This window comes from Zingiber officinale, chromosome 3A, assembly GCF_018446385.1.
Source record: "Zingiber officinale cultivar Zhangliang chromosome 3A, Zo_v1.1, whole genome shotgun sequence".
In the NCBI taxonomy this organism is placed as follows: Eukaryota; Viridiplantae; Streptophyta; class Magnoliopsida; order Zingiberales; family Zingiberaceae; genus Zingiber; species Zingiber officinale.
In genome coordinates, this window is record NC_055990.1 from 20,602,618 (window position 1) to 20,630,257 (window position 27,640).

General features: G+C 40.8%; 2 protein-coding genes across 2 annotated transcripts; one reads left to right on the top strand and one right to left on the bottom strand.

Moving 5' to 3' along the window:
• Positions 1-6,909: 6,909 nt before the first annotated feature.
• Positions 6,910-10,049, bottom strand: LOC122051324 (chloride channel protein CLC-c-like). Its single transcript, XM_042612394.1, has 7 exons — positions 9,629-10,049; positions 9,340-9,540; positions 9,099-9,276; positions 8,747-9,009; positions 8,399-8,668; positions 7,187-8,312; positions 6,910-7,100 (listed from the first exon to the last, which is right to left on the bottom strand). Exons 1-7 carry the CDS (start codon positions 9,772-9,774, stop codon positions 6,996-6,998), a joined length of 2,289 nt encoding a protein of 762 aa, XP_042468328.1. The 5' UTR covers positions 9,775-10,049; the 3' UTR covers positions 6,910-6,995.
• A 4,287-nt stretch (positions 10,050-14,336) lies between these two features.
• LOC122051325 (probable serine/threonine-protein kinase At1g54610) lies at positions 14,337-25,923 on the top strand. The gene is made up of 8 exons (XM_042612395.1): positions 14,337-15,907; positions 17,866-18,150; positions 18,243-18,560; positions 23,429-23,656; positions 24,115-24,215; positions 24,377-24,452; positions 24,558-24,995; positions 25,416-25,923. Exons 1-8 carry the CDS (start codon positions 15,302-15,304, stop codon positions 25,626-25,628), a joined length of 2,265 nt encoding a protein of 754 aa, XP_042468329.1. The 5' UTR covers positions 14,337-15,301; the 3' UTR covers positions 25,629-25,923.
• The last annotated feature ends 1,717 nt before the right edge of the window (positions 25,924-27,640 follow it).

Sequence of the window (27,640 nt, forward strand, 5' to 3'; positions counted from 1 at the left end):
CAGACTAAGTCCACCTGCAAGGTTTACATGATAATCCTTATGAGCTCCTCAAGGGGACATCATCAACCAAAATAATTAGGACACAGATTCCTTCTATAATCAACAACACATCATATAAATAATATTATCTCTCAACTCATCGGGCCTATTGATTTAACGAATAAATCTCACTCATTGATAAGTTAAAGAAATAAATACTAAGTATATGTGCTTGTTATTATATAGGGATTAAGAGGATGCACATCCATAATAACAGAGGTTCTGTTCTTTTATGTAATCAATACAAATCGAACAACCTCAAACGGTCATGTTCAATACACACATAGTGTACTAGTATAATTTTATAGTCAAGACAAACTAATACCAAATTACACTACAATCGTTCCAATGGTTCTCTCCTATCCATCTTAGTTATGAGTTACTATTTATAATTTATAAGGAACCGATAACATGATCTTTTATGTGGCACCACACATCATGTTATCTACAATATAAATTAAATGGACAACTGCATTGACATATATACAAATATAGAATGCAGACATTTGACCACAGTGATTCTCATTTCAAAATATTTCAAAATAGATGTTCATACAAAAGCTAGGCTTATAGTATACATCTCAACAACCTATACTCGGACCCTTTCAACAACTGACTCATCGACCGAGTGCTTCGCCTCTTCAACCTCGCCGTTGATAGGACACTTGACCAGCTAAAGGGCAATGGCTATATTCCATCTGCATTGACCAACAAGGTCATCAGTCGGAATAAGCTGACCGAGTCGTTGCCTGATGATGTACTGAATTATCTGGAGTGAACTCGCTCCCTGCGAAGCTTGCCTCATTTTGTACTGCCCTTCGCCAACTTGTAAAAATTTTTTAAGTCTTAATGCATGATCGCCCGTTCGGCGTATCCTTATTTATTTTATTCGTATTTCATCATGCATCGGCATTCAACATTTCTTTGCTTTGTTGGCTGTCGCGCTTACTTATGCATGCTTCACCTCTTGGTTCGAGTAGGACTACGAATCACTTACCGTTTTGCAAAAAATTTCTAAGTGTGGTGATTTGTCCTCCCGATTGTCGATGTAACTAATCGTTGGGATACCCGAGCAATCACTTCATAGTTGTCGAACGACTTTATTTTAGTGGAAACTGCTGCTTCTTCGAGTAAGACGTTTCTTGGTCAACCTTATTCTCGGCTTACATATTCATCATTCCTCTTCGTTTGTTGTAGACTTGGTTTTAGAGTGATCGATCAACTGTTACGTTATTTATCTAGACTCGGGTTTATAGCCACCGCTCCGTTGTTGACGAAGATCAGGGTTTAACGTCACCACTCGATGGTTGACGAATACTTGGGTTTAAGGTCGTCACTCGACCGTTGACGAAAACAGGGGTTTAAGGTCGCTGCTCGACTGTTGACGATGACAGAGGTTTAAGGTCACTGCTCGACCGTTGATAATGACAGGGGTTTAAGGTTGTCACTCGATTGTTGATGACGACAGCAGTTTAAGATCGTCGCTCGACCATTGATGACAACAAAGGTTTAAAGTCGCCACTCGATCGCTGATGAAGACAGGGGTTTAAGGTTGCTGCTCAACCGTTGATGAAGACAGGAGTTTAAGGTCATCGCTCAACCGTTGGTGAAGACAGGGGTTTAAGGTTATCGCTCGACTGCTGATGTAGATTAGGATTTAACGTCGCCGCTCGACGGTTGATGAAGACCAGAGTTTAAGGTCGTCGCTCGACTGTTGGTGAAGATAAAAGTTTAAGGTTGTCGCTCGATCGTTGGTGAAGACATGGATTTAAAGTCACCGCTTGACTGTTGGTGAAGACAGGGGGTTAAGGTCATCGCTCGACCGTTGACGAAGACAGGGGTTTAAGGTCGTTGCTCGACCGTTGGTGAAGATTAGGGTTTATAGTCGCCGCTCGACTTTTAACTTCACCAATCGACACAAGAGTCTTGAATACTTATGGATTATTCATCGTTCACCTACGTTTACAAGACATACTCAATTACAATATTACTCGGATTTAACCATGCACCTTTCACCCCGGCTTGGAAGGGATGCAGATGGTTCGCGATCCTGTGCTGATCGAGCTTTTTTCCATGATAGCATTCACCTCCAAGCATGGGTTTTTCCGAGCGTCCCTTGCTTCGAACTTGACCATCTCACTGTAGCATTGTAGAGCGACCAACTGGTCGCCTTTAACCTCGCCCACCTCATTGTCCACCGAAAACTTAATCTTCTGGCAGATAGTGAACACCACCGCTCGGAACTCATTGAGGACTGGTCGACCTAGTATGACGTTGTAGGCGGACGACGCGTCCACCACAATGAAGTTCGTCATCCTCGTCCTCTTTAGCGGCTCCTCTCCGAGCGAAATGGCTAGCCGTTCCTGGCCGATCGACAACACTCTGTTGCCTGTGAAGTCATAGAGTGGAGTTGTCATTGGTCACTCCGGTCAATTTGCAATTAGTTAAACGTTTTCTTGAATATAATATTTATCGAACTCCCCATATCAACAAAGGTTTGGTGAATAGTATAATTAGCGATTACCGCTCGGATTATCAGGACGTCGTCGTAAGGGATCTCCACTCTCTCTAAGTCTCTGAGGTTGAAGCTTATTTCAGGTCCTTCAGCCTTCTCCTTGTTGCACCCAACAACATGGATCTCTAGTCGCTAAGCGTGTAACTTCCTCGCTCGGTTGGAATCAACTCCGGTCGGCCCACCAGCAATCATTCCAATTTCTCCCCGAGCGGTGTTATTCCTATTTTTTTCTTCCCTAGCCGAGGGTCTGTTCCGCTCAGCGGAAGCTCGGACGGGACTCATGTTGTTCCTTCGTTGGGGCTGATGATGTCGACACTCAAGCACCCCTCTTTCTTCCTCGTCTCGGCCAGATGGCCGACATCTATGATGTCGAATGGGAGATAGTGACCGTCGACAATATCCTCATGGAGCCAATGGGCTTACAATCAAAGTCAGATCATAACAGTCGATCGTGTTGTGCGTCATCGACTAATGGAAGGAGCAGAATAGTGACTTCCATGCCTTGCCTTTTGTAGTCTTTGGGCGACCGGCTGCCACATGCTGCACAACATGCGTCTGGGGCTCATGGCGTGGCTGTGTTCCTCACAATCGGGACCCCTTTGGGGGTTGATGGCTACTCGATTGTCGTCGTTCAGATGCTGCTATGGGCTCGACAGGCGCCCCCTTCCTTCTAGCTGCTTAGGCATCCTCCACGTTTATGTATTTTATGTAGGGGTGAGCATTCGGTTAATTCAGTTAATTTGGTTAATTTGATATTAATTTTATATAAATTCTTTTTATTATTATTTTAAACAAATTTAGTTAATTCAGTGTTAACTGAAATAACTAATTCGGTTAATTCAGTTTTAACTTTGATTTGATTTGGTTAGCCAACACTAAATCGGTTTTCAGTTAATTCGGTTAATTTATGGACCGAATTAACCGAATGCTCACCCCTAATTTTATGACCCTCATGAGCAGATAGTCGAAGCCCCTCGGCGGCTTCCAAATGATTGACCGGAAGAACTCTCTTTATGGCGTTCATTTATGGCGTTCATCAACACTTCTGTAGAGATTGAGAGAATGCCCATGATCACCTGGTTGAAGCACTGAATGTAGGCCCTCAGTGCCTCCCTGGGCCCTTGCTTCAAGGAGAACAAATTGATGCTGGTTTTCTGGTGGCAGCGACTACTGACAAAGTGGTGTAGAAATGCCGCTGGAAAGTCTTTGAAGCTGTGGATTGATCCGTTCGACAATCTCTTGAACTAACGTTGTGCTGATCCGGAGAGGGTAGTGAGGAAGACCCGACACTTTATACCGTCAGTATACTGATGAAGTGTGGTCGTGTTGTCAAACTTGGCCAAGTGGTCCTCATGATCGATAGTTCCGTTGTATTCCCCAATCGCCAGCGGGATGTAGTCCCTCGGCAGAGGGTCGTCCATAATCCCCTACAAGAATTGTTGATTGATCCGCTCAAGCAAATCATCTTCCCTTGTTTCATGCATCCCGAACGAGTGCATCGTCCGAGGAAGACCCCCGATCCTTGTCCGCACGACCCCATTCCTCTGATGGAGTCTGGAACAATGCTCAATAAAAAAGGATCAGCGCATTGGGTACCTCTCCATATGTGTCGGTCGACTTTTTGTTTTGTCCCCAACCGAATACATGCTCCGCTCGATCTTCATATCTTACCTGATGCCCCACCGCTGATGTCACGTGCTCATGCGCTTAGCGCTCGACCAACGCTTATTGCTGTTGTTGCTTCACTATCCTTGCGGCTCGGGCTTGTATAAGCATATCAAGCTCCTCCTTTGTCAGCATCACCGTGGTGAGTTATCCAGCGTATTCCATCTTGTTTTGGATGCAGGCTACGTTTCCACAGACGACGCCAAAATGATCCTGTCCGAGAACGGGAGGGTGGAAAGCTAGGGATGTGGCTACTGCACTGACTGGCCGTAGACCGCGCTCCACTCTGCAAGACAAATAACGTTACTGCCGAGCCAGGGAAGGGGCCCCAGCGTTGGCCCTCTGACGTTCAAATCAGTCACCAGAAATGTAGAGAAAAGCGGAGCAACAATAACACAAGCGCAAACAGTAATTATGTGTACCTCCGCCGGTGATGGATCTCCCTTTATATAGAGCCTTGGTTGGCGACGTGCACACTCCTCGAAGCCTGACAATGTTCTTCAATATGTCCTATGAAAAGAAATGTCAGGAAAGTACCTCTAACACCATACCTTAACAGGGCATGCATATGTTGGATCGTAGACGTTCGATAGAGGGGGGGGGGGGGGGGGAATATCGATTACAAAATTCGTTCAAGTATAAATGCAGTGGAAATAGAAAATCAATGCTAACACAGAACCAATTTTACTTGGTTCGGAGCCTGTGTCGACTCCTACTCCAAGGCCCGCGGTCGTTGACTGCTTTCGCTGGGCAATCACTAGCAATTCGAAATTTATTACAAACTTAAGTACAGAAATTGCTAATGAAGAAATAAAAGCGATACCGACAAAGGAATAACTTGAAAAGAAAACGTGCGTTATCGGAGCTTCGTTAGCGTCGCAGGAGCGCAGAGCAGCAGAGCAAGCAGTAGACGATCTTCTTGTTTCAGTTGTGTTTGAAGCTCCCCTCTGACCCTCCTTTTATATGAGGCTCGGGGCGCCCTGGTGAGACGTGGCAGGTTCAACCAGCGAGCTCCACGTGGCGACGCGCGATCGGGATAAAACTTGCCTCCCGGGCGCCCGGACCACCTTTCTCCAGAGACCAGCTTTCCTGCAAGACAAGGTTAGTCCGAGGCAAATGAATAATGTATATCCTGCAAAATAAATTTTTAGCACAGTTTATAAGTTTGACATAAAAAGTATGACTTAGATTCCGTCTTTCCGAGATCGGAATCTAGTCACGATCTCGACTTAGATATCCTAAATGGATCTAAGCCGGATCGACGCCTAATGTTACCTTCCCGGGAACGCGTCCTCACAGTCACTCCCTTCCAGTGACTTACCTTTACTCACCTGCCAGACGTCCGGTCAGCCCTTCAACCCGTCTGGACTTCCGCCAGTTATCCGGTCAGCCCGTCGACCTAGCTGGACTTCTCGCCAAGCGTCCGGTCAGCCCGTCGACCCGCTTGGACTTCTCGCTAGCTATCCGGTCAGCCTGTCGACCTAGCTGGACTTCTCGTCAAGCGTCCGGTCAGCTCGTCGACCCGCTTGGACTTCGTGCCAGACATCCGGTCAGCCCGTCGACCTGTCTGGACTTCGTTTGCACTCTCGGTCAAAGTGTTAGATTACGATAAACCTAACTTAACCCGATTTGTCATTCATCAAAACCTGAGTTAGACCGTTAGTGCTAACCGCACCAACAACATATCCCTAATAAGATAGTAGAAGTTTTCGTTGTACGATCTGTCTGTCGATCATGTCTCGTGTCAGCGACACTATATCCTAAAAGGATATCGAGAGATATAACAATGGTCTCACTGTTTGGCCGAGTGGGGTAACCACTCAACCGGGACTCCTCTCCGTTGATGGTCAGGTCTCATTGCTTGGCCGAGCGGGGTAGCCGCTCAGTCGAGATTTCTCTGCTCTATCGACCTCAGCTGCTCTTCTCTGCGATGATTGAGTGTAGTAACATGCCCTCTCATTTGAATAAGTTCTCTGATCTCCTTAGCGTCTTACTACTCCATAATGAATAACTGACTATCTTACCATATTCTGAAATCTTATTTCTATCCACCAAAAATAAGAAATTTGGAAATGTATCGAATTTATTATTCTCATTCTCATTCTCTCATTCTCATAACCAAAAGCCACCTAAATATATTCTAGAGCATTTTATTCTAAGCACCATCACACCCAGGAACACGAACTATTCCACGACCTACTCCGTAAAGCCTAAACTACTCCGTGCCCAGCTTCGATCCGAGTTACCTCAAGGAGTACAAGGCTGCTATCGCTTTCACCGGCTCCTAACGATCAAGCGGGACTCCCAATTCCTGGTCTTCTCCTCGGCGACACGCACATACGCCGTGAGATTCAAGTTTCCGCCACGTCGCCGTCACCCTACACGGCTTCTACTGCTGAAATCTCCTCATCCCGATCGATTTCAAAGATGGCGACTGCAGCGTGGTGCCTTGATGATTCAACTGCGGCGGCAGATAGAACTGGTGGCGACTGCTTCTGATTTGGGGAAGAAGGAATCGGATGAGGTTCGCGAGGTCTGGAAGGGGGTGGTTCGGCCGAGTGCCGGTGGTGGCGCACAGCGAGGTCGCCTCCACCTGCCACACGCTAAACGCTAGCTTCCGCTCCTCACGGAGTCGCGCTGAGGTTAAGCAGAGGGTACGACATGCAGAGGCACAACAGAGCACGGCATGATTGTTCTTAAAACAAGGGGCTTTAACATATCGCACGCCCAGATGCAACCACAAATATTCCCAGTATGAAAACAACAACGACAACGATCAAACGCTCATATGAGGACGGCGATGTTTGAGATGAGGAAACAGCCCGAGGATGTGCTCCGGCATGAAATCATGCCGCGTTAGAATCCCTACGATGGGATGCCTCTGCAAGCAAAACCAAAAAGGTTCAGGCGATGAGAAAATATCAGGCCAAGAGGAGGATAAATTAAAGAAATGCAAGGAAAACTGACCCCCGGAGTCTTGGGCACGACGCACAGGTGCCGGAGGCCAAGGTCTCTGAATAGAACTGCAGCCTTGGATAGGGGCATGCTCTCTACCACTGTGTAAGGCGATCTATTGGTAATGGGATGGAGATCCACAAACATTTCCATTTCTTCGTCGTCGATGTCAAGGTCCTCCAACTGCACACCCTTACCAGACCCTGCTTTGGCGAAATCAAACGCGCCAAATCTCTGCAAAACATGTCCTGCGCCAGTGGACACCCTTTCCTTGGTGAATTGCTTCCCTTTGAGCAATACGAGCAGATGAGACCGCAATACGAGACCACACAGTCCTGGTTCTTCCGAAAAAGGCGGCTCGTCGATTACTGGAAATCCATTATGGCCGGTCAATTTCAAAGTGTAAACTATGTTTGCCACCTTCTCGACCCCGGCAAGGGTAATGAGCGGGCCTGAGACCGCGTCGCCGGCGTCCAAGTTTCGCATGTAAGGTGCAGGGTGGCATTCCAGGTAGGGGAAGCCCTTCATCTTCACAATTTGATCGTATATTCCCTTGTTGAAGCAATCCGCGACGGTTTTGGATACGAGGAGAACGAGCATCACCAGGGGGAGCATTAGAAGATCGTTGGTGAGCTCCAGGAGGATAACGCAAACTGAGACTGTCATTCTCATGGTTCCGCCGAGAAAAGAAGCCGCGCCGAGGAGCGAAAACAGGCCTTTATCCAATTTAGACAGAGGGCCGAGAAGGGTCCCCAAAAGGCGACCGTACGAAGCCCCAGCCATTATGACGGGGATGAAAAGGCCAGAAGGAATGGCGATGCCATAGGTGACGATGCCGAGGGAAAAACTCGCAGCGAAGAAGATGAGAAGAGAAGAAATGTAGAACTCATCCTCAGTGCCACCGCTGAAAAGATTGCGTATGGCATCGTCATTGGTGTTGAGAAAGAGGGAAGCGAGGTCGTTGTAATGGTTCGGCGGACATTGGAAGCTCTTGAAGTTGCCCGACCGGCCGATGGTCGGGCACTGAGAACCTGGAGGGCACGGGGTGCATTTGGCCAGCCATGGCAGTCCATACGAACAGCACGAGGTCAAGAGCGAGATCGTAACTGTGAGGAGGATCTTGAATGGAGCTCCTCTTCTGCAACGAGATGAACAAGTCCCATAATTACATACATTCATTCCAAACGCCGAAACAAATTAAACCAATGGCGAGAGCTAGCATACTCATTGATGACGCTGTAGTTGCGAAGTATCTTGTCGACGGAGAAGTTGTAGAAGCTTCCCAAAAGTCCACCTATGGCTCCGATGACTACCACCGCAATCAGATCCGGCGTTCCGTAGGTAGCGACAGTGGCGCTCAGGTCGAACATTATCAGTCCTCCTTGTCCAAACAGCCCGCACCTTCCACTGCGGCAGAAACCTATCAGACCCCTCAATACGACAGCAACTACGGCCGTCGTGAAAAATGTCCTCCAGAGGAGAGCACTTCGCCACCTAAAAGTCATCAAAGAAACACAAATGACAAGTGGTTTTATGATTACAGAAGTTGTAGATTGTAAATTGAGAAGATACCATGATGCGACTTCTTCGAGTGCAAAAAGAACCCCACCCACGGGGGCTCTAAAGGCAGCTGCTACACCGGCAGCAGCTCCACAAGTTATCAAATCTCTACGATCTCGGTCGTTCTTGAAATATCTAAGCCATTTCCAAGTCAAGTGATACCTGCGCGATCCACCCTGACCGAGGATGGAAGCTATGCATGATCCTGTGTGAACCATAGGGCCCTCCTTGCCCACCATGAGTCCAGCAGCAACTCCCCCTATGGAACCAAAGATCTGCAGATTCGACAAATAAAAAATTACTTGCCTAGGCACAATCAATCCATCACTGATCTAACAGCGGGCATTCAGATTTTCTACAAAACCTTCACAAACAGTGTGCTGGGAGCCAAGATGGAGTGAGCATCGACCCCATTTAGATAAGCTTTCACCTCAGGTATGCCGGACCCAGCTGCTGCCGGAGCAACATAAGCACATAGAGCAGCAGTCGCTGCTGCCAGAATTAAGTTGCAGCCAGCGTAGACGACAAATGCTGCATGATACCTGAACTTGACCGCGTAAATGATCACTGAAACTACTTTGCAGAATCGACAGGTAGAAAATTACCTATGCTTGAGCATGAAGTTGCTCGTGAGTAACAACTTGAATCCAGCAATGTTCTCGACGGCGAGGTTGTTGAAGAATCCGACTAATCCAGTAGCCAAGCCTATAAGGAGCGCCAGTGCCCACTTGAGCACTACGTACTGGAAAATCTGAACCTTGTTTCGAGATCTCCAATCCTCTTTCAATAAATCATTCTCCACGATCCTTAAAGAAAAAAAAATCGACAGTTAAAGTATTTGCGACTGAAAATTTCAATGGGGGAGTGATCAGATGAGGGAGAGGGAGTAGGTACTCGTAGTCCAAGCTCTCGATGGGGCAGATGTTGGCGCCGACGATGGCGCTCTGAGAGGTGGTGTTGGCGACGGCGCGCCTCCTGATCAAGGGTTCCGCCGCTCCTGTCTCCTTGTCCTCGTAAAAGCTCGACGAGTTCCTCTCCATCTCTTGCTCCGGTGCCAGCAGCAGAACTGCTGCTTCTGCTGCTGCTGCACAAAATGTTGCAGCAAGTTAAAAAAATATACAGAAAACTGTGGGAAAGCAAAAAAGCTGGATCGATCAGTAGCGTAGAAATCTCGTCTAATAACAGGAATTTTGCCATTTTGATGCGTGCAATCACGAATAATCAACTGTATGCAGATGAGTAGGTGGGCTTGATGTGGTGAAGCAATGCCTGGAGGCTGGAAGCGTGTAAGCTTCCTGAAGCTTTCGGAGATGAAGAACAGAGGCGACCAAGAATTCGACCAGCAAAAAACTATAAAATAAGAACAAATACATAACATAAAAGGAAAAGAAGAAATAACAAAAATTGATTTTTTTTTTACTTTTAAGTTTAGTCAATTCAATTGATGGTTGACAAATGAGGCTCCTGTGATTGCGTAAGGGATCTTAAAACTTAGCCTCAATCACTTTCAATCAATTCTTCATTTTCAATTTTCCACTTTTTCAAATAAAACAAATGTAAATGTTTATTAACATTTTTTTTTAAAAAATTAACACTTAGAAATAAAATTGAAAATAAAAATTATTACAATACCAAACTACCAACCACCATATGATCCCCCAAAAAACTACTTTAATGATTCAATTGTTCAAGTAGCTTGATTGATAAACATAGTAGAGTAGAACATATATTTACTAAATATTTTTTAAAGTAATTTAAATTGAATTTTAGGAAATAAAAAGATATTTAATCAAAAGAAATAACACTATCCTAATTTTTACCATTTCTATAAAAAGAATACTTTATATATATCTTTTTTGAATTCATTGAGAGGAAAAAATTAGTGAAAAGGAAATTAAATGTAGGTCTTTTGGGAGAGCATCAATGAGTTGTTGTTTTGTTTCCGTAACTTTTCTAGCTTTTGATTGATATGGAGGTCATATTTTAATGCCATCAGCTTAATTAGGCAGAGAGGAGGCCTACTTGGGCATTATTTGAATGCTAATTCTTTTTAAGAAAACATAATCAAAAAATAAATAAATTTGGATCACTAGAGTCCTTTTTTGCCACTATAATGAAAAGATAACTAATCTAGAAGACTGATTTGAACGTGTAATTGTATGTTCTGCTTTTTAAATGTACTCGATAATTTGGAGTGGATATCACTTTCTTCATAAAAATATCTATTGTAAAAGTATTTAAACAAAAATTCTAGCTTTGAATATGATTTTTAAGAACTTCAAGTATGATTAAAGTAGCTTTACTATTAGATGGTGTCATAATTTGCAACGGAATGGAAATATAGGGTTTCATATTGCAGAAGCATCGCTAAGAACTATCACTAAATGATTCTGGATAATGCATAAGCAGCAGAACATAAACCCCTAAAAGAATCAACTTTTTTTGGAAGCAAAGCAGATGCCGATTGCTCAGTCTTGAAGAAACAAAGGAATCTACAAAAAAAACAAAAAAGGGGAAAATAAAGCAGGAGGGGGGGAGACGAATCGAAATCTCAAACAAATCAGACGGTTAATCCACCAAATTGCAAATTTTCCACAAGGAGAAAAAAAAAAGGCCGCACAATCGACATTAGGGATCACGGACGCAATGAACCCTAAATCCGTTCTCGAAATGATCAAGCGAGGCGAGGCGAGGCGCGAAAGATATTACCTCTATCGGAGACGGGATCAAATGCGGAGAAGAGGGATCGTCGGTGGTATCCGCATCGATGGGAAAAGGTCGGAAGGTTGAGGAGAGTTCAATCTTCGGGGAACCCTTTGGCGAAGGAGGAGGAGGAGGAGGAAACTTTGGATTGTGCCCAAGGGAGAGAGGAAGCCACCGTTTTCTGGCGTTGGCGAGAGATTGCCGGCGAGAAGAAAGGAGCGGCATTCCCTGCTTTAAATAGTTCGCTTGCTGACACTGTACCAAGTAGATAAATAAAATAAAATAAATAAATAAATAAGAAACTTGTTAATTTTAAAAATCCTAACATAGAAAATATTCACTAATTTCTAAAAGTAATTAAAAATTGAAAGGTAAATCTTAAAAGCTTTTATATATATATATATATATATATATATATATATATATATAATGTGGGCCCCAACCACTTCAACATTTGGGGCGCAACATAACAAGCCTCATATACAATTTTCCTAGACTCGTTTCTATGTTGTATTTTTGTAACTAAAATGATTCATTACGCTTTGAATCACCGAGACATCTTAAATGAATCAGGGCACCCTTAATGATTCTAAGCACCTTGCGTTATCTCAATCCTCTCTCTCTATATATAATATAATATGTTAGCGTAGACACTACACACCCAATGACACACCTTGCTAGTATTATTGAGCACTATGTATAAATATTTTTTTTATAGGATTTAACATTTAGGGTCTAATGTTTATAACTTATTATATATAAAAGTTATAATAAGTTTCATGCCCTTTGCAAATTGCACGTCCACGTGCATGCTCAGGGGTACTTACATGTAGAGATATAATCGAATCGAATCGAGTCGAGTCGGATTTTTAAATGTTTAAATTTGATTTATTTATAATTGAGTCTAGCTTGAGATTTATTTAACAAATATATATATTGCTCATGAGCTTATTCGAACTTTTATCAAACCTAAATAAGCTTAATAAATATAAATTATAAATTTAAATATTTATTTAAAAAATAAATTATGTATTTAAAGAAAATTATAATATTCTTATTAAAATTTATAATTCTAATCTAATAAATAAATTTAATATATTTATCTATATGTTAGTTTAAAATTTATAAATTCAATATCAAAATTATTATTATTTTTATTTAAAAATTGATATACAAACTTAATAAACATGTTCATGAGTTAACGAGCCTCAAATAATTATAAGTTACTTGATTTATTTACATTACTACTTACATGATAGGAGAGGGTCAATCCCCGTCACATCATGAGTGCCCCCCTCAAGTGCACATGTAGGCGTGATTTAGAATTTAGGATTTAGATATAATATTTAAGCTAAAAGAAGTTAAAAAAAAATACACATATTACTAAAGAGATATGCAACATTAGATAATATTACCTTATGTTATGGTACACACCCGACCACCCGGGTGCACTAAAAGGGTACATTTTTTGCTTTCTTTAATTTAAATACTACATCTTAAATTTTAAGATTTTTTTAAAAAAAATACATTTGGTGCACACGGATGTATAAAAGTTCCCCTTAACTTTAGTTTTTTTAACCATTAAAAGACGCTCCATTTTGATTATTTTTTAAAAGGCACCTAGCTCCCATAAGTAACTCATTTACAAATTACCCAACTGTCTCATTTATAATTTTTTCATTATTATTTTTTATCTATATTTCTTATCTAAATCTTAAAATAGATATAAAACCATAATTACTATCCATTACTACAATATGTATTTCTCTATTATTCATGTGGTAGGTTGTCCTGGGACCTGGATTTATACACGAAATATAAGTGGAAAATAATAATAGGAACAACGTAGCAGTTGGATAATTATTTTGGATTTTAACAAAAAATATATATATAAATCTGCTATATTATCTGTCCCTTATGTCAACCCCATGAATATAAAAGGAAATACATGCAGATACGTCAAACTCACGATAAGATTAATCCCATATTCATGGATTTATGAGAATCGATCCTAGAGATGCCATAAGTCCACGTCTCTGCTATTTGGGGTTCTAACAAAGTTCTAAATGAGTTAGCCATCTTAATAAGTCTTTAAACTATTTTACTCAGCGGGCGGCATCGACGGCGCCGTTGGCTATGGCGATGGTGAGTTCTGACAGTGTCGCGGTCGATGACACTCGTCGAAGTTGGAGACGGGAAAGCAAGCTGAGAGCGGGCCGACGTGGAAGTCGAATCGCCACGTCGATGCCAACCAAGGAGAAGCGGGCTTTAACGCTGACCTCTTTCATCTCCGTCAGCGTCCCGGCGTCCACCGTCCCGCCGTTTTCCCTCCCGTACTCGATCAAGTACCAGCTGCCGAGGAACACCCAAAGCTCCCGTCTGAGGCCAGATCGCAGCCCCTCTGGGAACTTCTCGAGTTTCTCGTAGACGGGGGACTGGTCAGCTGGCCGGCGAGTCTACTACGGGGAAGACGAGGAGGAGGAGGAGGAGGGCGCAAGGTCGGATTTTGAAACCCGGCATCGTCGGAAGATCGGATTTTGAGATTGTTTTGTGTCGCGGGGAATTTAATCGGAAGGAGAGCACATGGAATTTGATGACCATGAACAGGAAACATGGCCGCAAGTCGCAGGCGAGGAACAAGGAATTAGCAGTGCTTTAGAAGGCTTCGATTGATTGAAATCGATCGAATGAAAATTATATAAAATAAATTTATAAATTTTAAAATAAAATTATGAGCATTTTTCATTTTAGCCCTCAAAGGAATCATTTTTCGGAGCGTGGACGTAGTGGGGTGGGGCGGAAGACCCTTGATGCGGTGTGGTGGCAGCGCAGCGTACAGCTTATCCCTTCCGCCCGCCTCGATCTCCTTCAGCCAGACGCCACGATGAGTTGAAGCGACCGCTGCGATGGATCTCCGCCGTCCGATCGCCCTCCTCTTCGGCTACCTCGGACAGGAATGTCGTGCTACCTCGCGTTGCGGCTTCCTTCTTCCTCTTCTTCTTCTTCTTCTTCTTCTTCTTCTTCTTCTTCTCTCCTCCTCAACTTCCTCTGCCTAGTCCCATCACTTTCGCATCGGTCGCAGTATTTGAAGCCCTAAAAGTGCGTCTTTTCTGATCCATCTTGTTCTTCCGCCGTCTCTTTGATTCCATTGTGAAAATACATGCGTGTCTCCTGCTGGCGAGATCTCTCCTCTTGCGGCGGCGACCTCTTGGTTCTTCTTCACATTGGATCACACAAAAATCACGCCTTTTACCCTTTTTTGAGTCGTTTCTTTTGGGAGAGGGAATATACTGATAGTTTTTGGCTACTTTTCGTTGTTTCTCATTTGTGATTTGGTTTCCTCGTCTTCTAAAAGATTCGTTGGCGAGAAAAGATTGGAGGTGGGAGAATCAGAGGAAGCGACTCGGAAGTTCGAGCAAAATGCTCAGATTTGCGCTGACTACATAGGATCATTACCGGATTCCGACGGTCTTCGTTGTTGAATTCGTCTATTTGGCGGTTTGCAGGCCTGCAACTGGCCGACGGAGAGATATCCTGACTTTGATGTCTGTCCGTCTGCTAATAAAGGCTGTTTATGCCATTTGGATCGTCATTTGACTGGCTATTTGTTATTGTTTCAACTGATAGCTTCCCTTTTGGATTTTTCTATTGGGAGTTGGGACAACCTAAAGGGTTATTCTGGAGATCTCGTGATTGTTTCTTCGTGCATCGTTGGATTCAGCTTATAAGGAGTTCGTGATTCCGTTCAAGATTTCAAAATGGTTTTTGGTTCCCTTCAGTGCAAAAGCCGAATTTTTCCTTGATCTAAGTGCATCAATAATTACGATCGCTTGGTTGTAACGGGAGAGGATTAAGAAGTTTCTTATGGGCTGTGTTTCATCCAAGGGATTCAGGGGAGATGATGTCCCGGAGTTTCAGAGACCCAAGGCTTCAAGAAGGACGCTAAGTAGACTTCTTTCTTCAACGACTGAGGACTCTTTGAATAGGCTGGTTTCTTCTTCAAGGAGAGATGAAGTTGGAGTGATAGATGCTGATGCTGCTGCTAGCACTGATCTCAGTACCGCACAGCTTATATCAATGCCACAGGAAAATGGAATCACTTCTCCGTCTCCATTTGTTGGCACGGGAGAGAGGAAGTTATTGCCTATGGTTGAGAGGAATGGTAGAGTCACAACTCTCTCGGTGGATGATGGAGAAAGAAAGGCATCTCCTGCAGTTAGGAGTTCTAAGGGGGCTAGGCTGCAGAGACAAGCAACATTTGATGCTCAGGCAAGTATGGTAGAGCCATCTTCAGCAGTTGTCAGTTCTGCTACGGTGAATGAACACAAAACGATGATCCCTCATGTATCAAATGGGTTTAAATTCGAGCATGCTGCAGCTGGTTGGCCTTCTTGGCTCACAGCAGTTGCTGGTGATGCAGTGCAAGGCTGGCTTCCTCGAAGGGCAGATTCCTTTGAGAAATTAAACAAGGTGAGTAACAGCATCATTAGAGTTTTTTTTTTTCACAGGATCATGTATTGTGCAAATTATTTATCATTTGCGCGTTGTATATGGTGAATCTTTTGTTTGTATGTTTAGTCAGTTGCTGTTCTATACCTGAAAATATAATTGCCTCTCAATTATTTTGTGTATAATGCTCATACTAAAGAAATTTGATTAACTTCTTTTTTTTAATGCTTTCTGAAGCTTCACAGAAACTATATCTCAGCTCAGACTTCTTCCTTATATCAAATAATGTAAATTCTGTTATGAGGCATTCATTTTGGTGTTATTGTCATATACAAAGTAAAAATTATTGTTTCCACAATTATCTGGTTGATATTTTTATTTTGGACAACATGGTCTGTCACTTGCACATATTGGGTTAGGAAGGTCCAAACGATGGCCAACACTTCCAATTCATAATTAGCTGGCCTGCACATAGAATAATTAGTGGAGATTAAACTCAATTTAGTGAAGTAGGGGGAAGGGCACTTTGCGACAAAAGCTAACATGTTATTTGGTATAATTACTGGGGAAAATAATGTTTATGGTTGAAGTATGATAAGTTTGTGCTGGAAGCTGGGTAAGAGCTAAAATGACAAAAGCATGCTATTTTAGTGGCAATTACCTTACTTTCTCCTCAGAAAAGCTAGTTTTGTTATACAATACCAAAGGGAGCCATGAAATTCAAAACCTGTTGTGACACAGCTGCTCTTGATCTCTATTTATTTAGAAGGACAAAGTTGCTTTTTGAAATTATCATTAAGTATTAGTCCCAACTATTTGGAGTTGACCATGTAGATTTATCTTTCTATTGAGTTATAAGCAAGACTATATTTTTAGTGATATTCAAGTTAGCTAAATCATGTTTATCACACTAAAGTTGTCCGAGTCTCCCTCTATACTTAATATCTTTGACTATAACCAATTCAATTCAACTAACTATAAAATTTATTAGTAACTTCTCAACATGTGCATATCATGTCAGTTTATTTTCTAACATTTTTATAATTACTCAGAGCTTGCCTAATGGTTCCTCATTAGAGGTCTTTTTTTTTTTCAAAAAAAAATCTACTTTATTATGGAAACTACATTTCGTATTCAGTTTTAGTTCTACTTAACACTTCTTATTCTTCATTTGATTCCTATCTTAGCAATTACTTGTTTTTAGCTGTAGTTTTTCTCCACTACTTCAACGTCTAATTTAATTTATTTAAACTCATCAATTAAGAGTATTATCTGCAGCAGTTGATAACATTTTCCAATCATGTTTAATCCACGTCAAATATAGTTTATCAGCTTCTATAAGGACAATTGAAACCCATGGAACTGAATGAAAGACTGTGTATTTATATTTTGAGGAAAAAGTAATTTAATTATACTACTTGTGCAGAGTTTATTCTGCTTCTATTAGGACAATGTAAACCCATGAACCTCAATGCAATATAATGTATATTTATCTATTAAAAAATAATAGTTATACAGCTTATGCATCAGTTTCCCAGTCAACTTCATGGTTTCTTGATAAACAAACTGGAAGCATGAAAATTTTAGCTCATCTTGATCGTTTTTATGCATCATAGGTTTGTAAGTGATGACTTTTTGACACTTTTTTGTTTCTGTTCACTATCTTGTTGGAACCTAGAAGCATGAGAGATAGGTCTGGATTTTGTTGTTTAGAGATTTTCCATTCTGAAACTTCATTTGTTATCTTAAGGACCAATCATAATGATGACGCTGTTGTCTTTTACCAGCAACAGGTTAATTTTAGATGTTACTTGCTCGTGAAATTTTGTCTTGTCTAATTTCCTTGTGGAAATTATTGTTTAGATATATATGTCATTGCATATTGTAAATTATAAATATATGCTGTTGAGTTCATTTCAAAATATGTGATGGTTAAAAGTTTTTTGGTTTTCTGCTGATAATCTTTATCATTCCTGCAGATTGGGCAGGGAACTTATAGTACTGTGTACAAAGCCCGTGATCTTGAAACTGGCAAAACTGTTGCACTTAAAAAAGTTCGTTTTGCTAATATGGATCCAGAAAGTGTACGGTTTATGGCAAGGGAAATACACATTTTACGTAAACTTGATCACCCCAATGTCGTGAAGCTTGAAGCTTTAATTACCTCGAAAATATCATCCAGCTTATATCTTGTTTTTGAATATATGGAGCATGATTTTGCAGGACTTCTGGGGACACCTGGCATCAAGTTTACTGAACCTCAGGTATTTTCCTCCACACATAATTTCTTACCATGTAATTTTACCGATCCTGTTTTTATTTTGGGGGTATACTCATTATGGAAAACTACATCCAGGTCAAATGCTATGTGCAGCAGCTACTTTTTGGTCTCGAGCATTGCCATAACCGTGGTGTGTTGCACCGGGACATCAAAGGTTCAAATCTTTTGATCGACAATAATGGGATCTTAAAAATAGCAGATTTTGGACTGGCTACTTTATATAATCCTGGTCAGAAGCAGCACTTGACTAGCCGAGTAGTAACATTGTGGTATCGTCCTCCCGAGCTCTTACTGGGCGCCACAGAGTATGGTGTTGCTGTCGATATGTGGAGTACTGGTTGTATTCTTGCGGAATTGCTTTCTGGGAGACCGATTATGCCAGGAAGAACAGAGGTAGCACCTCGACTTTTAAACTAGGCATGCACTTATATTTCATGATTGCATCTGGAAAAAAGGGATCAAACTATGAAGGGTTTGATTCAAAAACATCTAGAATGGACTACGGTGAGTTGAAAAATTGGAAATTATCATATCTAATTTTGATATATAGCATAGAACTACATGGTTAAGTAAACATCACCCGTAGCACAGTGAGATGTATGGAGAGGGACTATTGCTATTAAATAGAGTTTAAGTGGGTTGTTCCAAGAAGAGGAAAATGTGTCAGAAGAAAGAACAGATCACACATAAGGCCAACTCTATGCTCTATGATAATTCTATACTGATTCTCTTTGTTAATTGACATCCTTTGTGACGTTATTTTCAGTTAATATTTGATTTGTCTCAGATTAACTTCACAAACTTTTATAGTTACCAGTTTTTGGTTAATTGTTCTGACCTCTGGCTAAATCAGTAAATATTACATTTGTCTTTTGATCCTCTTGCTAAATCTGAGGGGGCGTTTGGTTTAGGGGAATAGGAGTGGGAAATGAGAATGAGAATCATTGATTGTCATTGTTAATGTTTGGATTATAGGAATAGGAATACAAATAAGGGAATGAATCCTTGAAATTGGGTAATAACTCATTCCTATGTATCTCCCCTTTAATGAGCCATTATCCTATTTTCATCAATCAAAATATTCCCTTATTCCAAAAATACCCTTGACCTAAAACTAAAATTTTCTCCCTTAATATCAAATATCAAAATATATTTATTTATTTTTTCTTTCATATCACTTCTCTCTTATCATATTTTCTCTCTCATCATTTTATCACACACTTTCTCTCTCCTTAATCTCTCCTATCACTCTCTTTCCTCTTTTTTTTTTCTCATTACACTTTCTCTCTCCTCAATATTTTCTATTGCACTTTTTTCTTTCTTTTTTCTCATCATACTTTCTCTCTCCTCAATCTCTCCCATCACACTCTCTTTTCTTCTCATCACACTTTCTCTCTCCTCAATCTCTTTTGTCACACTCCCTCCTTTTTTTCCTCAACACACTTTCTCTCTCATCATACTTTCTCTCTCCTCAATCTCTCCCATTGCACTCACTATTCTTTTTTTTTTCTCATCACACTTTCTCTCTTATCATACTTTCTCTCTCCTCAATCTCTCTCATCACACTCTCTCCTTATTTTTGCTCATTACATTTTCTCTCTTTTCATCCTCTCCCATCATACGTTCTCTCACATCATATTTTCTCTCTCATCTTCTCTCATCATGCTCTCTCCTATCACACTCTCTTTTCTCATTTTCTCTCATCACACTTTCTCTCTTTTCATTCTTTCTCATCACACTTTCTCTCTCATTATTCTTTCTCATCACACTTTCTCTTTCATCATATTTTCTCTCTCAATATTCTCTTTTATCATATTTTTCTCTCACATCTATTTTTTTCTCTTATTTTCCTTTAAGGGTAAAAAAGGAAATTTTGATTTATTCCGATAGAAAATATGCAACTAACCAAACATTACTTTTAAGAATGATATTCATGCTCATACCCATTCTCATTCCACAATACAATGATTCCCATTCTGATTCCTATTCATAGGAAAGAACCAAACGCCCCCTGAATAAATTATGTCAAATATAAAAAATTGAAAAGAGAATCCTGGTTACTAACTGTGTCACGCCCCGGAGGAGTCCCTGTCCGAAGAAATTTCGACAGCATCTCCCCTATACGGCGGACAATCTGAAGCATTACTACATCACCATATACCTCAGCCACATGCGGCTGGAATAGATAACAATATAGGAATAACATAACCACGCAATTAATATACACAGTCAACCTGGCTGGACATAAATGAATAAAAACAACCACACACGACTGGAAACATGCACAGCGGAAGACACAAAATAATACGAACGTAAAACTAACAACGACACTAACAAAAATGTCTGCAACCACCAGACTAGACTCCAAAAATTCACATCGACTCATTGAAAAGCAAAATACACAAAATCAACATACCATCCAAACAATACTAAAACAAAACAAGAAAACTATCCTCGAGTGTGACGTGGGACTGGCAGCCGACATCTCTCCAAGCATCTATGACTCATCTACCTGTTACCTGGCGAAAGAAAACCATTTTTTACGGGGTGGTGAGTATTGGAACTCAGCGGGTAAGGAAAGATAGTGCATGAACATAAAATACAACTAGAAAGTGAGCCAGGAGTATACAGTCTCATACAGAAATAGCAGATACTACAATAGGACCATAATACTCATACCGAAACCATATCCTAGGCTAGGTATAGAAGATAGGAGTAATACTAATCTGCTATAGTACTACTCATAACTACAGAGACAATAAGCAAGGTATATACAAATTGCAATAAGTAAACCAAGGAATAAACAACAACGATATATATCAACATAAGCAAGTATAACAACAATAACGTGATGCACCAGCCCACCTCTCCGCACCATGACCCCTGTATGGTCGAGAGGCCGGGTCAGTGACAGACTGTACACCACTCCAGCTACCACTCACACAAATGGCCGAGGGGACAGTTGCATAGTAGCTAACTAGCTACATCTGCGATGGGGTCCCTACTGCTCGTACTCCAGCTACCACTCACACGAGTAGCCGAGTGCGGCACGACAGGACAAGCGGCATCAACTACAGCTACCACTCTCTCGAGTGGCCGAGGATGCGGCATGCATGCAATGACATGATGCAAACAATGCAATAGTTATCATATATATATATATATATATATATATAAGCAGAAACAGATATGCTACATGAAGCCAGCATGCTCAACATAATATATAAATAAATAACAGTCAAAGCATACAAACATAGCATCTAGTATCTGCTACTGATCATGGACAGCAACAAGAGACTGTATAGATATAAAAACGAGTAACTCAAAGATTTTGAGTGGAAGTATCAAGCACAGGAAAGTAAGAGTGGAGTCAAGGTAAACAGTCCTTATCCCAAAATAATTCATGCACTAAGGTCAAAGTACTAAAAGAAAACAAAGCAAGAAGTACCCGCCTTAAATGTAGACCGAGCTAAACAATCTCCACGTCGAAGTGTTCGTCTCGAATTACGGCCCTGTAAATCACATAATGTACAGTTTAATTATTTGCATATGACATTTACTAGCAAAACTAAATCCCAAACCTAAATAGATATGTCTACTTCCTCTAATCTTTCTAATCGTTGAATCCATTAAATTTGAGAATTAATCTCATTCATAACTCATCACCACTTATCACAATAACAATCTAATGATTTTCTATTAATGCTCATGAAATTATTGAAATCAACCTACCAACTGATTCACCCAACCCAACCATCATAGAAAATCTGAAATCAAACCTTATAATATAGAATACATATCATAACAAGGTTCTACCATACATCAAGTAGCAAATCCTAATCCTAAATTGATTAGGTAACGCCAATTAGTCCAACCTATAAAATAGATCGGATATCACATTTATCTTTCACCAACAAATCAATTCTTTACCCAATTCATCCATCCCTTACATCCAAGATTCCAACCATGGCTCAATTAATCTCTATCAACAACAACAGATTATCAATCTCTAATCTAATAACGAAAACCAAATCAATACCAAGTTAATCATAAGCGTAGATTAATCCACCCATCAATCTAGTCAGATCTAAAGTGCACCTCAGTTAGTTGGGTAGCGGCTCGGTGGAGATCCCAATCGTGGCTGTGAGGAACAGGACCTGGTCGGTTGGCGCTAGGGCACAAGAGCAACTACGCTGTGGTGCTCGCGTGTGGAGAGGAAGATCCAACGGCTTCGCGTGAGGGCTCGAGGAAGAAGAGATCGCCGGCTGTGCGGTGCTCGTGCGAGGAGGGAAGAAGGCTTGGCTGTGGCTCCGGGAGAGAAGAGAGGCCAGCGGTGGAGGCTGTTGTTGGCCGACGAAGAGGTGGCGATGGCACGGCGCACAGCGCCGCCTGCGCGTGCGCGTGCGAGTGGGAGAGGGAGGGAGGAGGGTCGGCGATTAAGGTTAGGGCACGGGCAGGTTTTTAAAGTAAAGGGAAAAGAAAACATTTAAGGAAATTAAACATTTCCTCGTTTAAATCAGGTAATTTAAACAGGCTTTATCCTGACCCAATAATTTATCTCCTTAACCTACGTCATACAAATTCCGAAAAATTCTCAGAAAATTTTTAAAAACTCCTAAAAAATCTAATAAGATTATTTGTCAAATAACCTTATTATTTAATCATTATCTGGGCACCGTATTTTACAAACTGACTAATACTTTATGTTTATTATATGTTATTACATTATTAAACCAAATATAAGAAGTTTTGGCATCTTGTCGATGTTGAATTGATGGTTGAGAACACGCTTTCAACTCATGGTCTGTGACCAAAAGAAGGAAAAAGAAGAAGAAAAATGTTTGCGGGGCAATTACCAACTTCTGCAATGGAACTTCCAAGTGAAATTTTGATATTTTGCTGTGGATTGGACTATATTAGTGATCCTCAAACCTTTAAGCAGATGCTGACTTACACTTCATTCAATCTGCATTATCATCCATGCAACAAAATAACATCTAGCAAACTCTATTATTTATTGCATTCACTTGATTAGTAAAAGAAATAGAATATGCAACGTGTACAAAAGCTTCTTAGTGTACTCATTGCAAGCATTTTATAATGAGTATTACAAAGCTAGTTTTAATCGGAGTTCTAATTCCATATTTTTCTGCTTAGCAGTTTGTTCGATTTCTTATGTCCTTCTCTTTCCAGTTTTCTTTTGCTATGTACAACTTGTATTTGCACATCAATCTTATTGCCAAGTATCCCCTGATTTTTAGGTGGAGCAACTGCATAAGATATTCAAGTTATGTGGCTCGCCTGCAGAGGAATTCTGGAGAACATCAAAGTTGCCCCATGCTACGTCCTTTAAACCCCAACAACCCTATCCACGCCGCATCAGGGAGACATTTAAGGATTTTCCTCCTTCAGCTTTAGCTCTTCTTGATTGTCTACTTTCAGTAGATCCAAGATTCCGTGGAACAGCAACTTCTGCCCTCAAGAGCGAAGTAAATATTTTCCCTTTCCTTTGGTTTGGCTAATTCCTTAGGCCAGCATCATTTCAACAAGTTAAACAAATAATTCTTTTGGCATCATTTGTCGTTCTATTGGTTTACTAATTGCTTGTGATGATCACTAATTCACTGGTTCATGCTAAATTCTATTTCTAAATTCTTCCATTTGTTCCTCAAGATGCCTTACTACAGGCCAACATTTGCCATTGTTTGAACTTATCCTGCACAAAAGAAGGCATGGAAACTTGTATGTGCGATTATGTTGTATAGTGGATCTTTTGTTTTGGCCTTGTTTAGGCATATTCCCTTTCGACTCCAAAAGTTAATATATAACTGCGACTGTGGTGCCATAAAATGATTGTCAAGATGTTTGGGGACATTAATTTTTCCCATTGAATGTTACATTAGTTCCATATCTCTGTTTTTAATATTTAATTGTTACTTCTTATCAGTTCTTCACCACAATGCCTTTTGCTTGTGACCCTTCAAGTTTGCCAAAGTATCCTCCAAGCAAGGAATATGATGCCAAACTTCGGAACGAGGAAGCTAGAAGGTGCTTTACTATATGCTCAAGCACACTTCGCAAAAGTCCACTCCTTACATATTCGCTAGCTATAATTAGAAGCCATTTAAACTGAAACTGTCTTTAGTTTAAGATATTGACATGCCTTGAAATTCACCATATAACTAAAAGAGCAACCTTTTTGTTAGCAGGCAGAGGGAAGCCGCCATCAAAGAGTATGGAAGTAGGAAAGGCATACCTGTGCATGATAGCAACATCGAGTCACAGGTATATTCACTAAATAAACTATTAATAAATCTTCAGCTTGTTTCAATGTGCAACAAAAATGGAACTCCATAACTAAAGCAATTTTTATTTTCACTGCAATTACAGAAATTGCATGGAAGTCTTAGAACAAGCAATGACAAGTACAAACCGAAAGATGATGCACTGGCAGGTTTCTGGGTAGACCATCCGAGAGGAACAGCTCAGAATGGTTTCCCTCATGGTGGCCCTTCGATGCACTCTGGTCGATTATCTACTACTGGAGTGCCCACTGGCCCGGAAATAAAAACACATGCATCGTACATTCCTCAGGGTGGGGGAACTGCTCTCACGACAGGGCTAGTGGTTGCGAGAAGCCATACTGCAAAGTTGGACCGTAGGCAGAGTGCTAAGCACACACATTTGCCGGAAAATCAATCGGCCTCCAAATACAATCAACTTGAATCTGATTCATCGGAGAAGCCAGAATGGGCTCACCACTTGCTGGATGCCCCTTCATCTTCCCGCAAGAAGGATGAGAAAACTGGAGAAGAGGAACAAGCAGCTGTAAGTGCTCGTACAATCTTGCGATTTGGCCAAATGGCACATTTTATCAAAACACCTTTGCTATAGAAAACACGCAATGCATGATTTTTAATTAGTTTTGTTCTTTTATCATTTTGCTTCTCCAACAAAACCAACGGTTTAACATACTCCTACTGCTAGGTAACGATCATATAGAAATCCATTGTCTTAGCTTATATTGCAAAAGTGGAGGTAGGAAAACATAGAGAAGATGGAAATTAAGGTAGATAATTGGTTTGATCGCTCTGTTATATGCTTAAAAATTGAATCTGAACTCTTGTAATACTGTCATAGGATCTATGTTTATGCATCTTATCCTAACCTTCAGATTGTAGGTTCTGCTTAATCTCGTAAACCGACATATTTATACCCTCACAATTTATGTTGCCACATGTTATTCAGGGCCACGGCACTAGGAAGAACCGTATCCATTACTCTGGACCTTTGATGCCTCCAAGGGGAAACATTGACGAAATTCTCAAAGAACACGAGCGACAAATCCAGCAGGCTGTACGCAGAGCCCGCCATGACCGAGCCAAACCCCGAAAATACGGCGAGAGGGCTCAGTTCGAAGCCTTGCTTTACGCTAGCAGAAATGGCAGGTCAGATCATTAATGTGTCAAACATACAGTTCCATTCTCCGGGAGGAAGAAGACATTAGACAACTTGGACAATTGTGAACCTCGGGATGAAACCAAATGGTAAAGCACATCACTTTGCTTGGTCTACACAAAAGATATAACCAACACATCCAGTTCGCTATGTCGAAAAGTGAGTTCTGAATTGTTTGTTACATCGAATGATCAAAAAGCTCTACTTTAGCATTAGTTTGACCCTGATCTTAATCCTTCCTATGATTAATTGTATATATACAATAGAAACAATTCGTGACAAAATTTAGCCTATGTTTCTCTCCATTGGTGTTACCTAAGTTTGCATTCTGAATTTGGGAAGGGGAAAAGGAAAACAAAAAAAAAGAAAGAAATTGCTGCGCGAGCAGATTTTGTATGTGAAATGTGTCTTGTGATTTATGTGCAAGTTCTTCAATTTGTGTGATGATTTGTGAATGTGTTTGATTCTTATTTATTTTTGTTTGAATTGGTCAGAAATAAAATAAAATACCCTGAATAATAAGTTTGAAAAAAAATCAGACTATGTAGGTAATTTTACTTTGCATTTTATAAAAAGTTATTTCCGGAACGGAAACTCATGAAGAATAATAAAAATAATAATAATAACCATCTTGTTTTCAAAATAACATAAATTTCAAATTTAATAAAAACATAACCTAGTAAACGAGAGGACTAGCACCATCCTGTTCTTCCAAAGGTTAAACCAACTAGGTATTTTTGTTATTATTCTAATACAAAAAGTTATTTTCTTTAACTTACAACAGAAACACTCCATTTTTGGATTTAAAATGACACAAGCTTGAAATCCTAAGGTAGCTTCTGTACCAAAAACAAGTTAATTTATGGCTTCACTTCTGCACCTCAATCAACCTTTAATCTGGATCATCAAATTCGAACATACTACTGTCACATTAAAATCAAAATAGTCGTATGTCATATCGGATATTTTTCTGTGCAGATGTGCAACACATGTCAAAAAGATATAGGCCTTATTAAGGAGGAATGGAAGGTAATAAGTAGTTTAATGATTAAAATGTCGTGTTTATCATGTTCTACATTAATAATGAGTAATTTGTTCTGTTTCCAAGAAGTAAGGATGATGTTGGCTTGAGTCAATCAATGGTTCTAAAAATGAGTGTCATGGCGGGAGACAAAAGACGCCTGAAGCAACAGCGGCTAAGTATTTCATCAGCTTAAGTCGGACCACGATACAAAGTATGGTCATCCGATCAGAAAATAGAGGGTTTCAGAAACATTGGTGGCTAAGTATAATATCCGTTCAAGGTAAATAGATGCTCGATCGGAGAACAAGAAGCACAAATAACACTAAAGTCCAATCAGTCGGACTTGCAACCTCTTTCGACTAGATTTGAGGGGGAAACTTGTGATATGACGATTAATGTGGACCCCCAAGTCAAGTCAAAGTCTAGGAAGTCGGCTGATGTGGCAGTCAAAGTCAGAAAATATCAACCCTTGAAGCCAACACAATCAAACTTCATGGCCAAGAGGTTATCCGACAGGCCCAATGGGCCGGTCGAACCATTGGGCCAAGAGGTTAGTCGATCAGACCATTGAGTTGATCGGATGTCAAGCCTCTGATTATGGATGATAGCTCTAGGATTTCTTTATGATAGTACAATTAACTAGCTTGATCAAGTGGTCCAGTCAATCAGAACTGCAGTCCGACCAACTGGACGTCCGATCCGATCAAACTCTGTTGGTAAGCAGATAGGTCGATTGAGGATCGAGTTCCCAACAACACTCTATAAGTCCAATCAACTAGAGGGATTGTCGATCGAGTCATAGATGGAGCTCGACCGACTTGCCATGTAAACATACTATGGGTCCCTTAACTCAACAACCTCACAATCTTTTTTGACATCTTGTACCATGGAAGATAAAGAATATTTTACATGTAAGCTGTACATTAGAAGTTTCCTCTCTACCAAACGCATAACTTGCGAATCCATTTTATAAAAAGTGTCAGAGCATTTT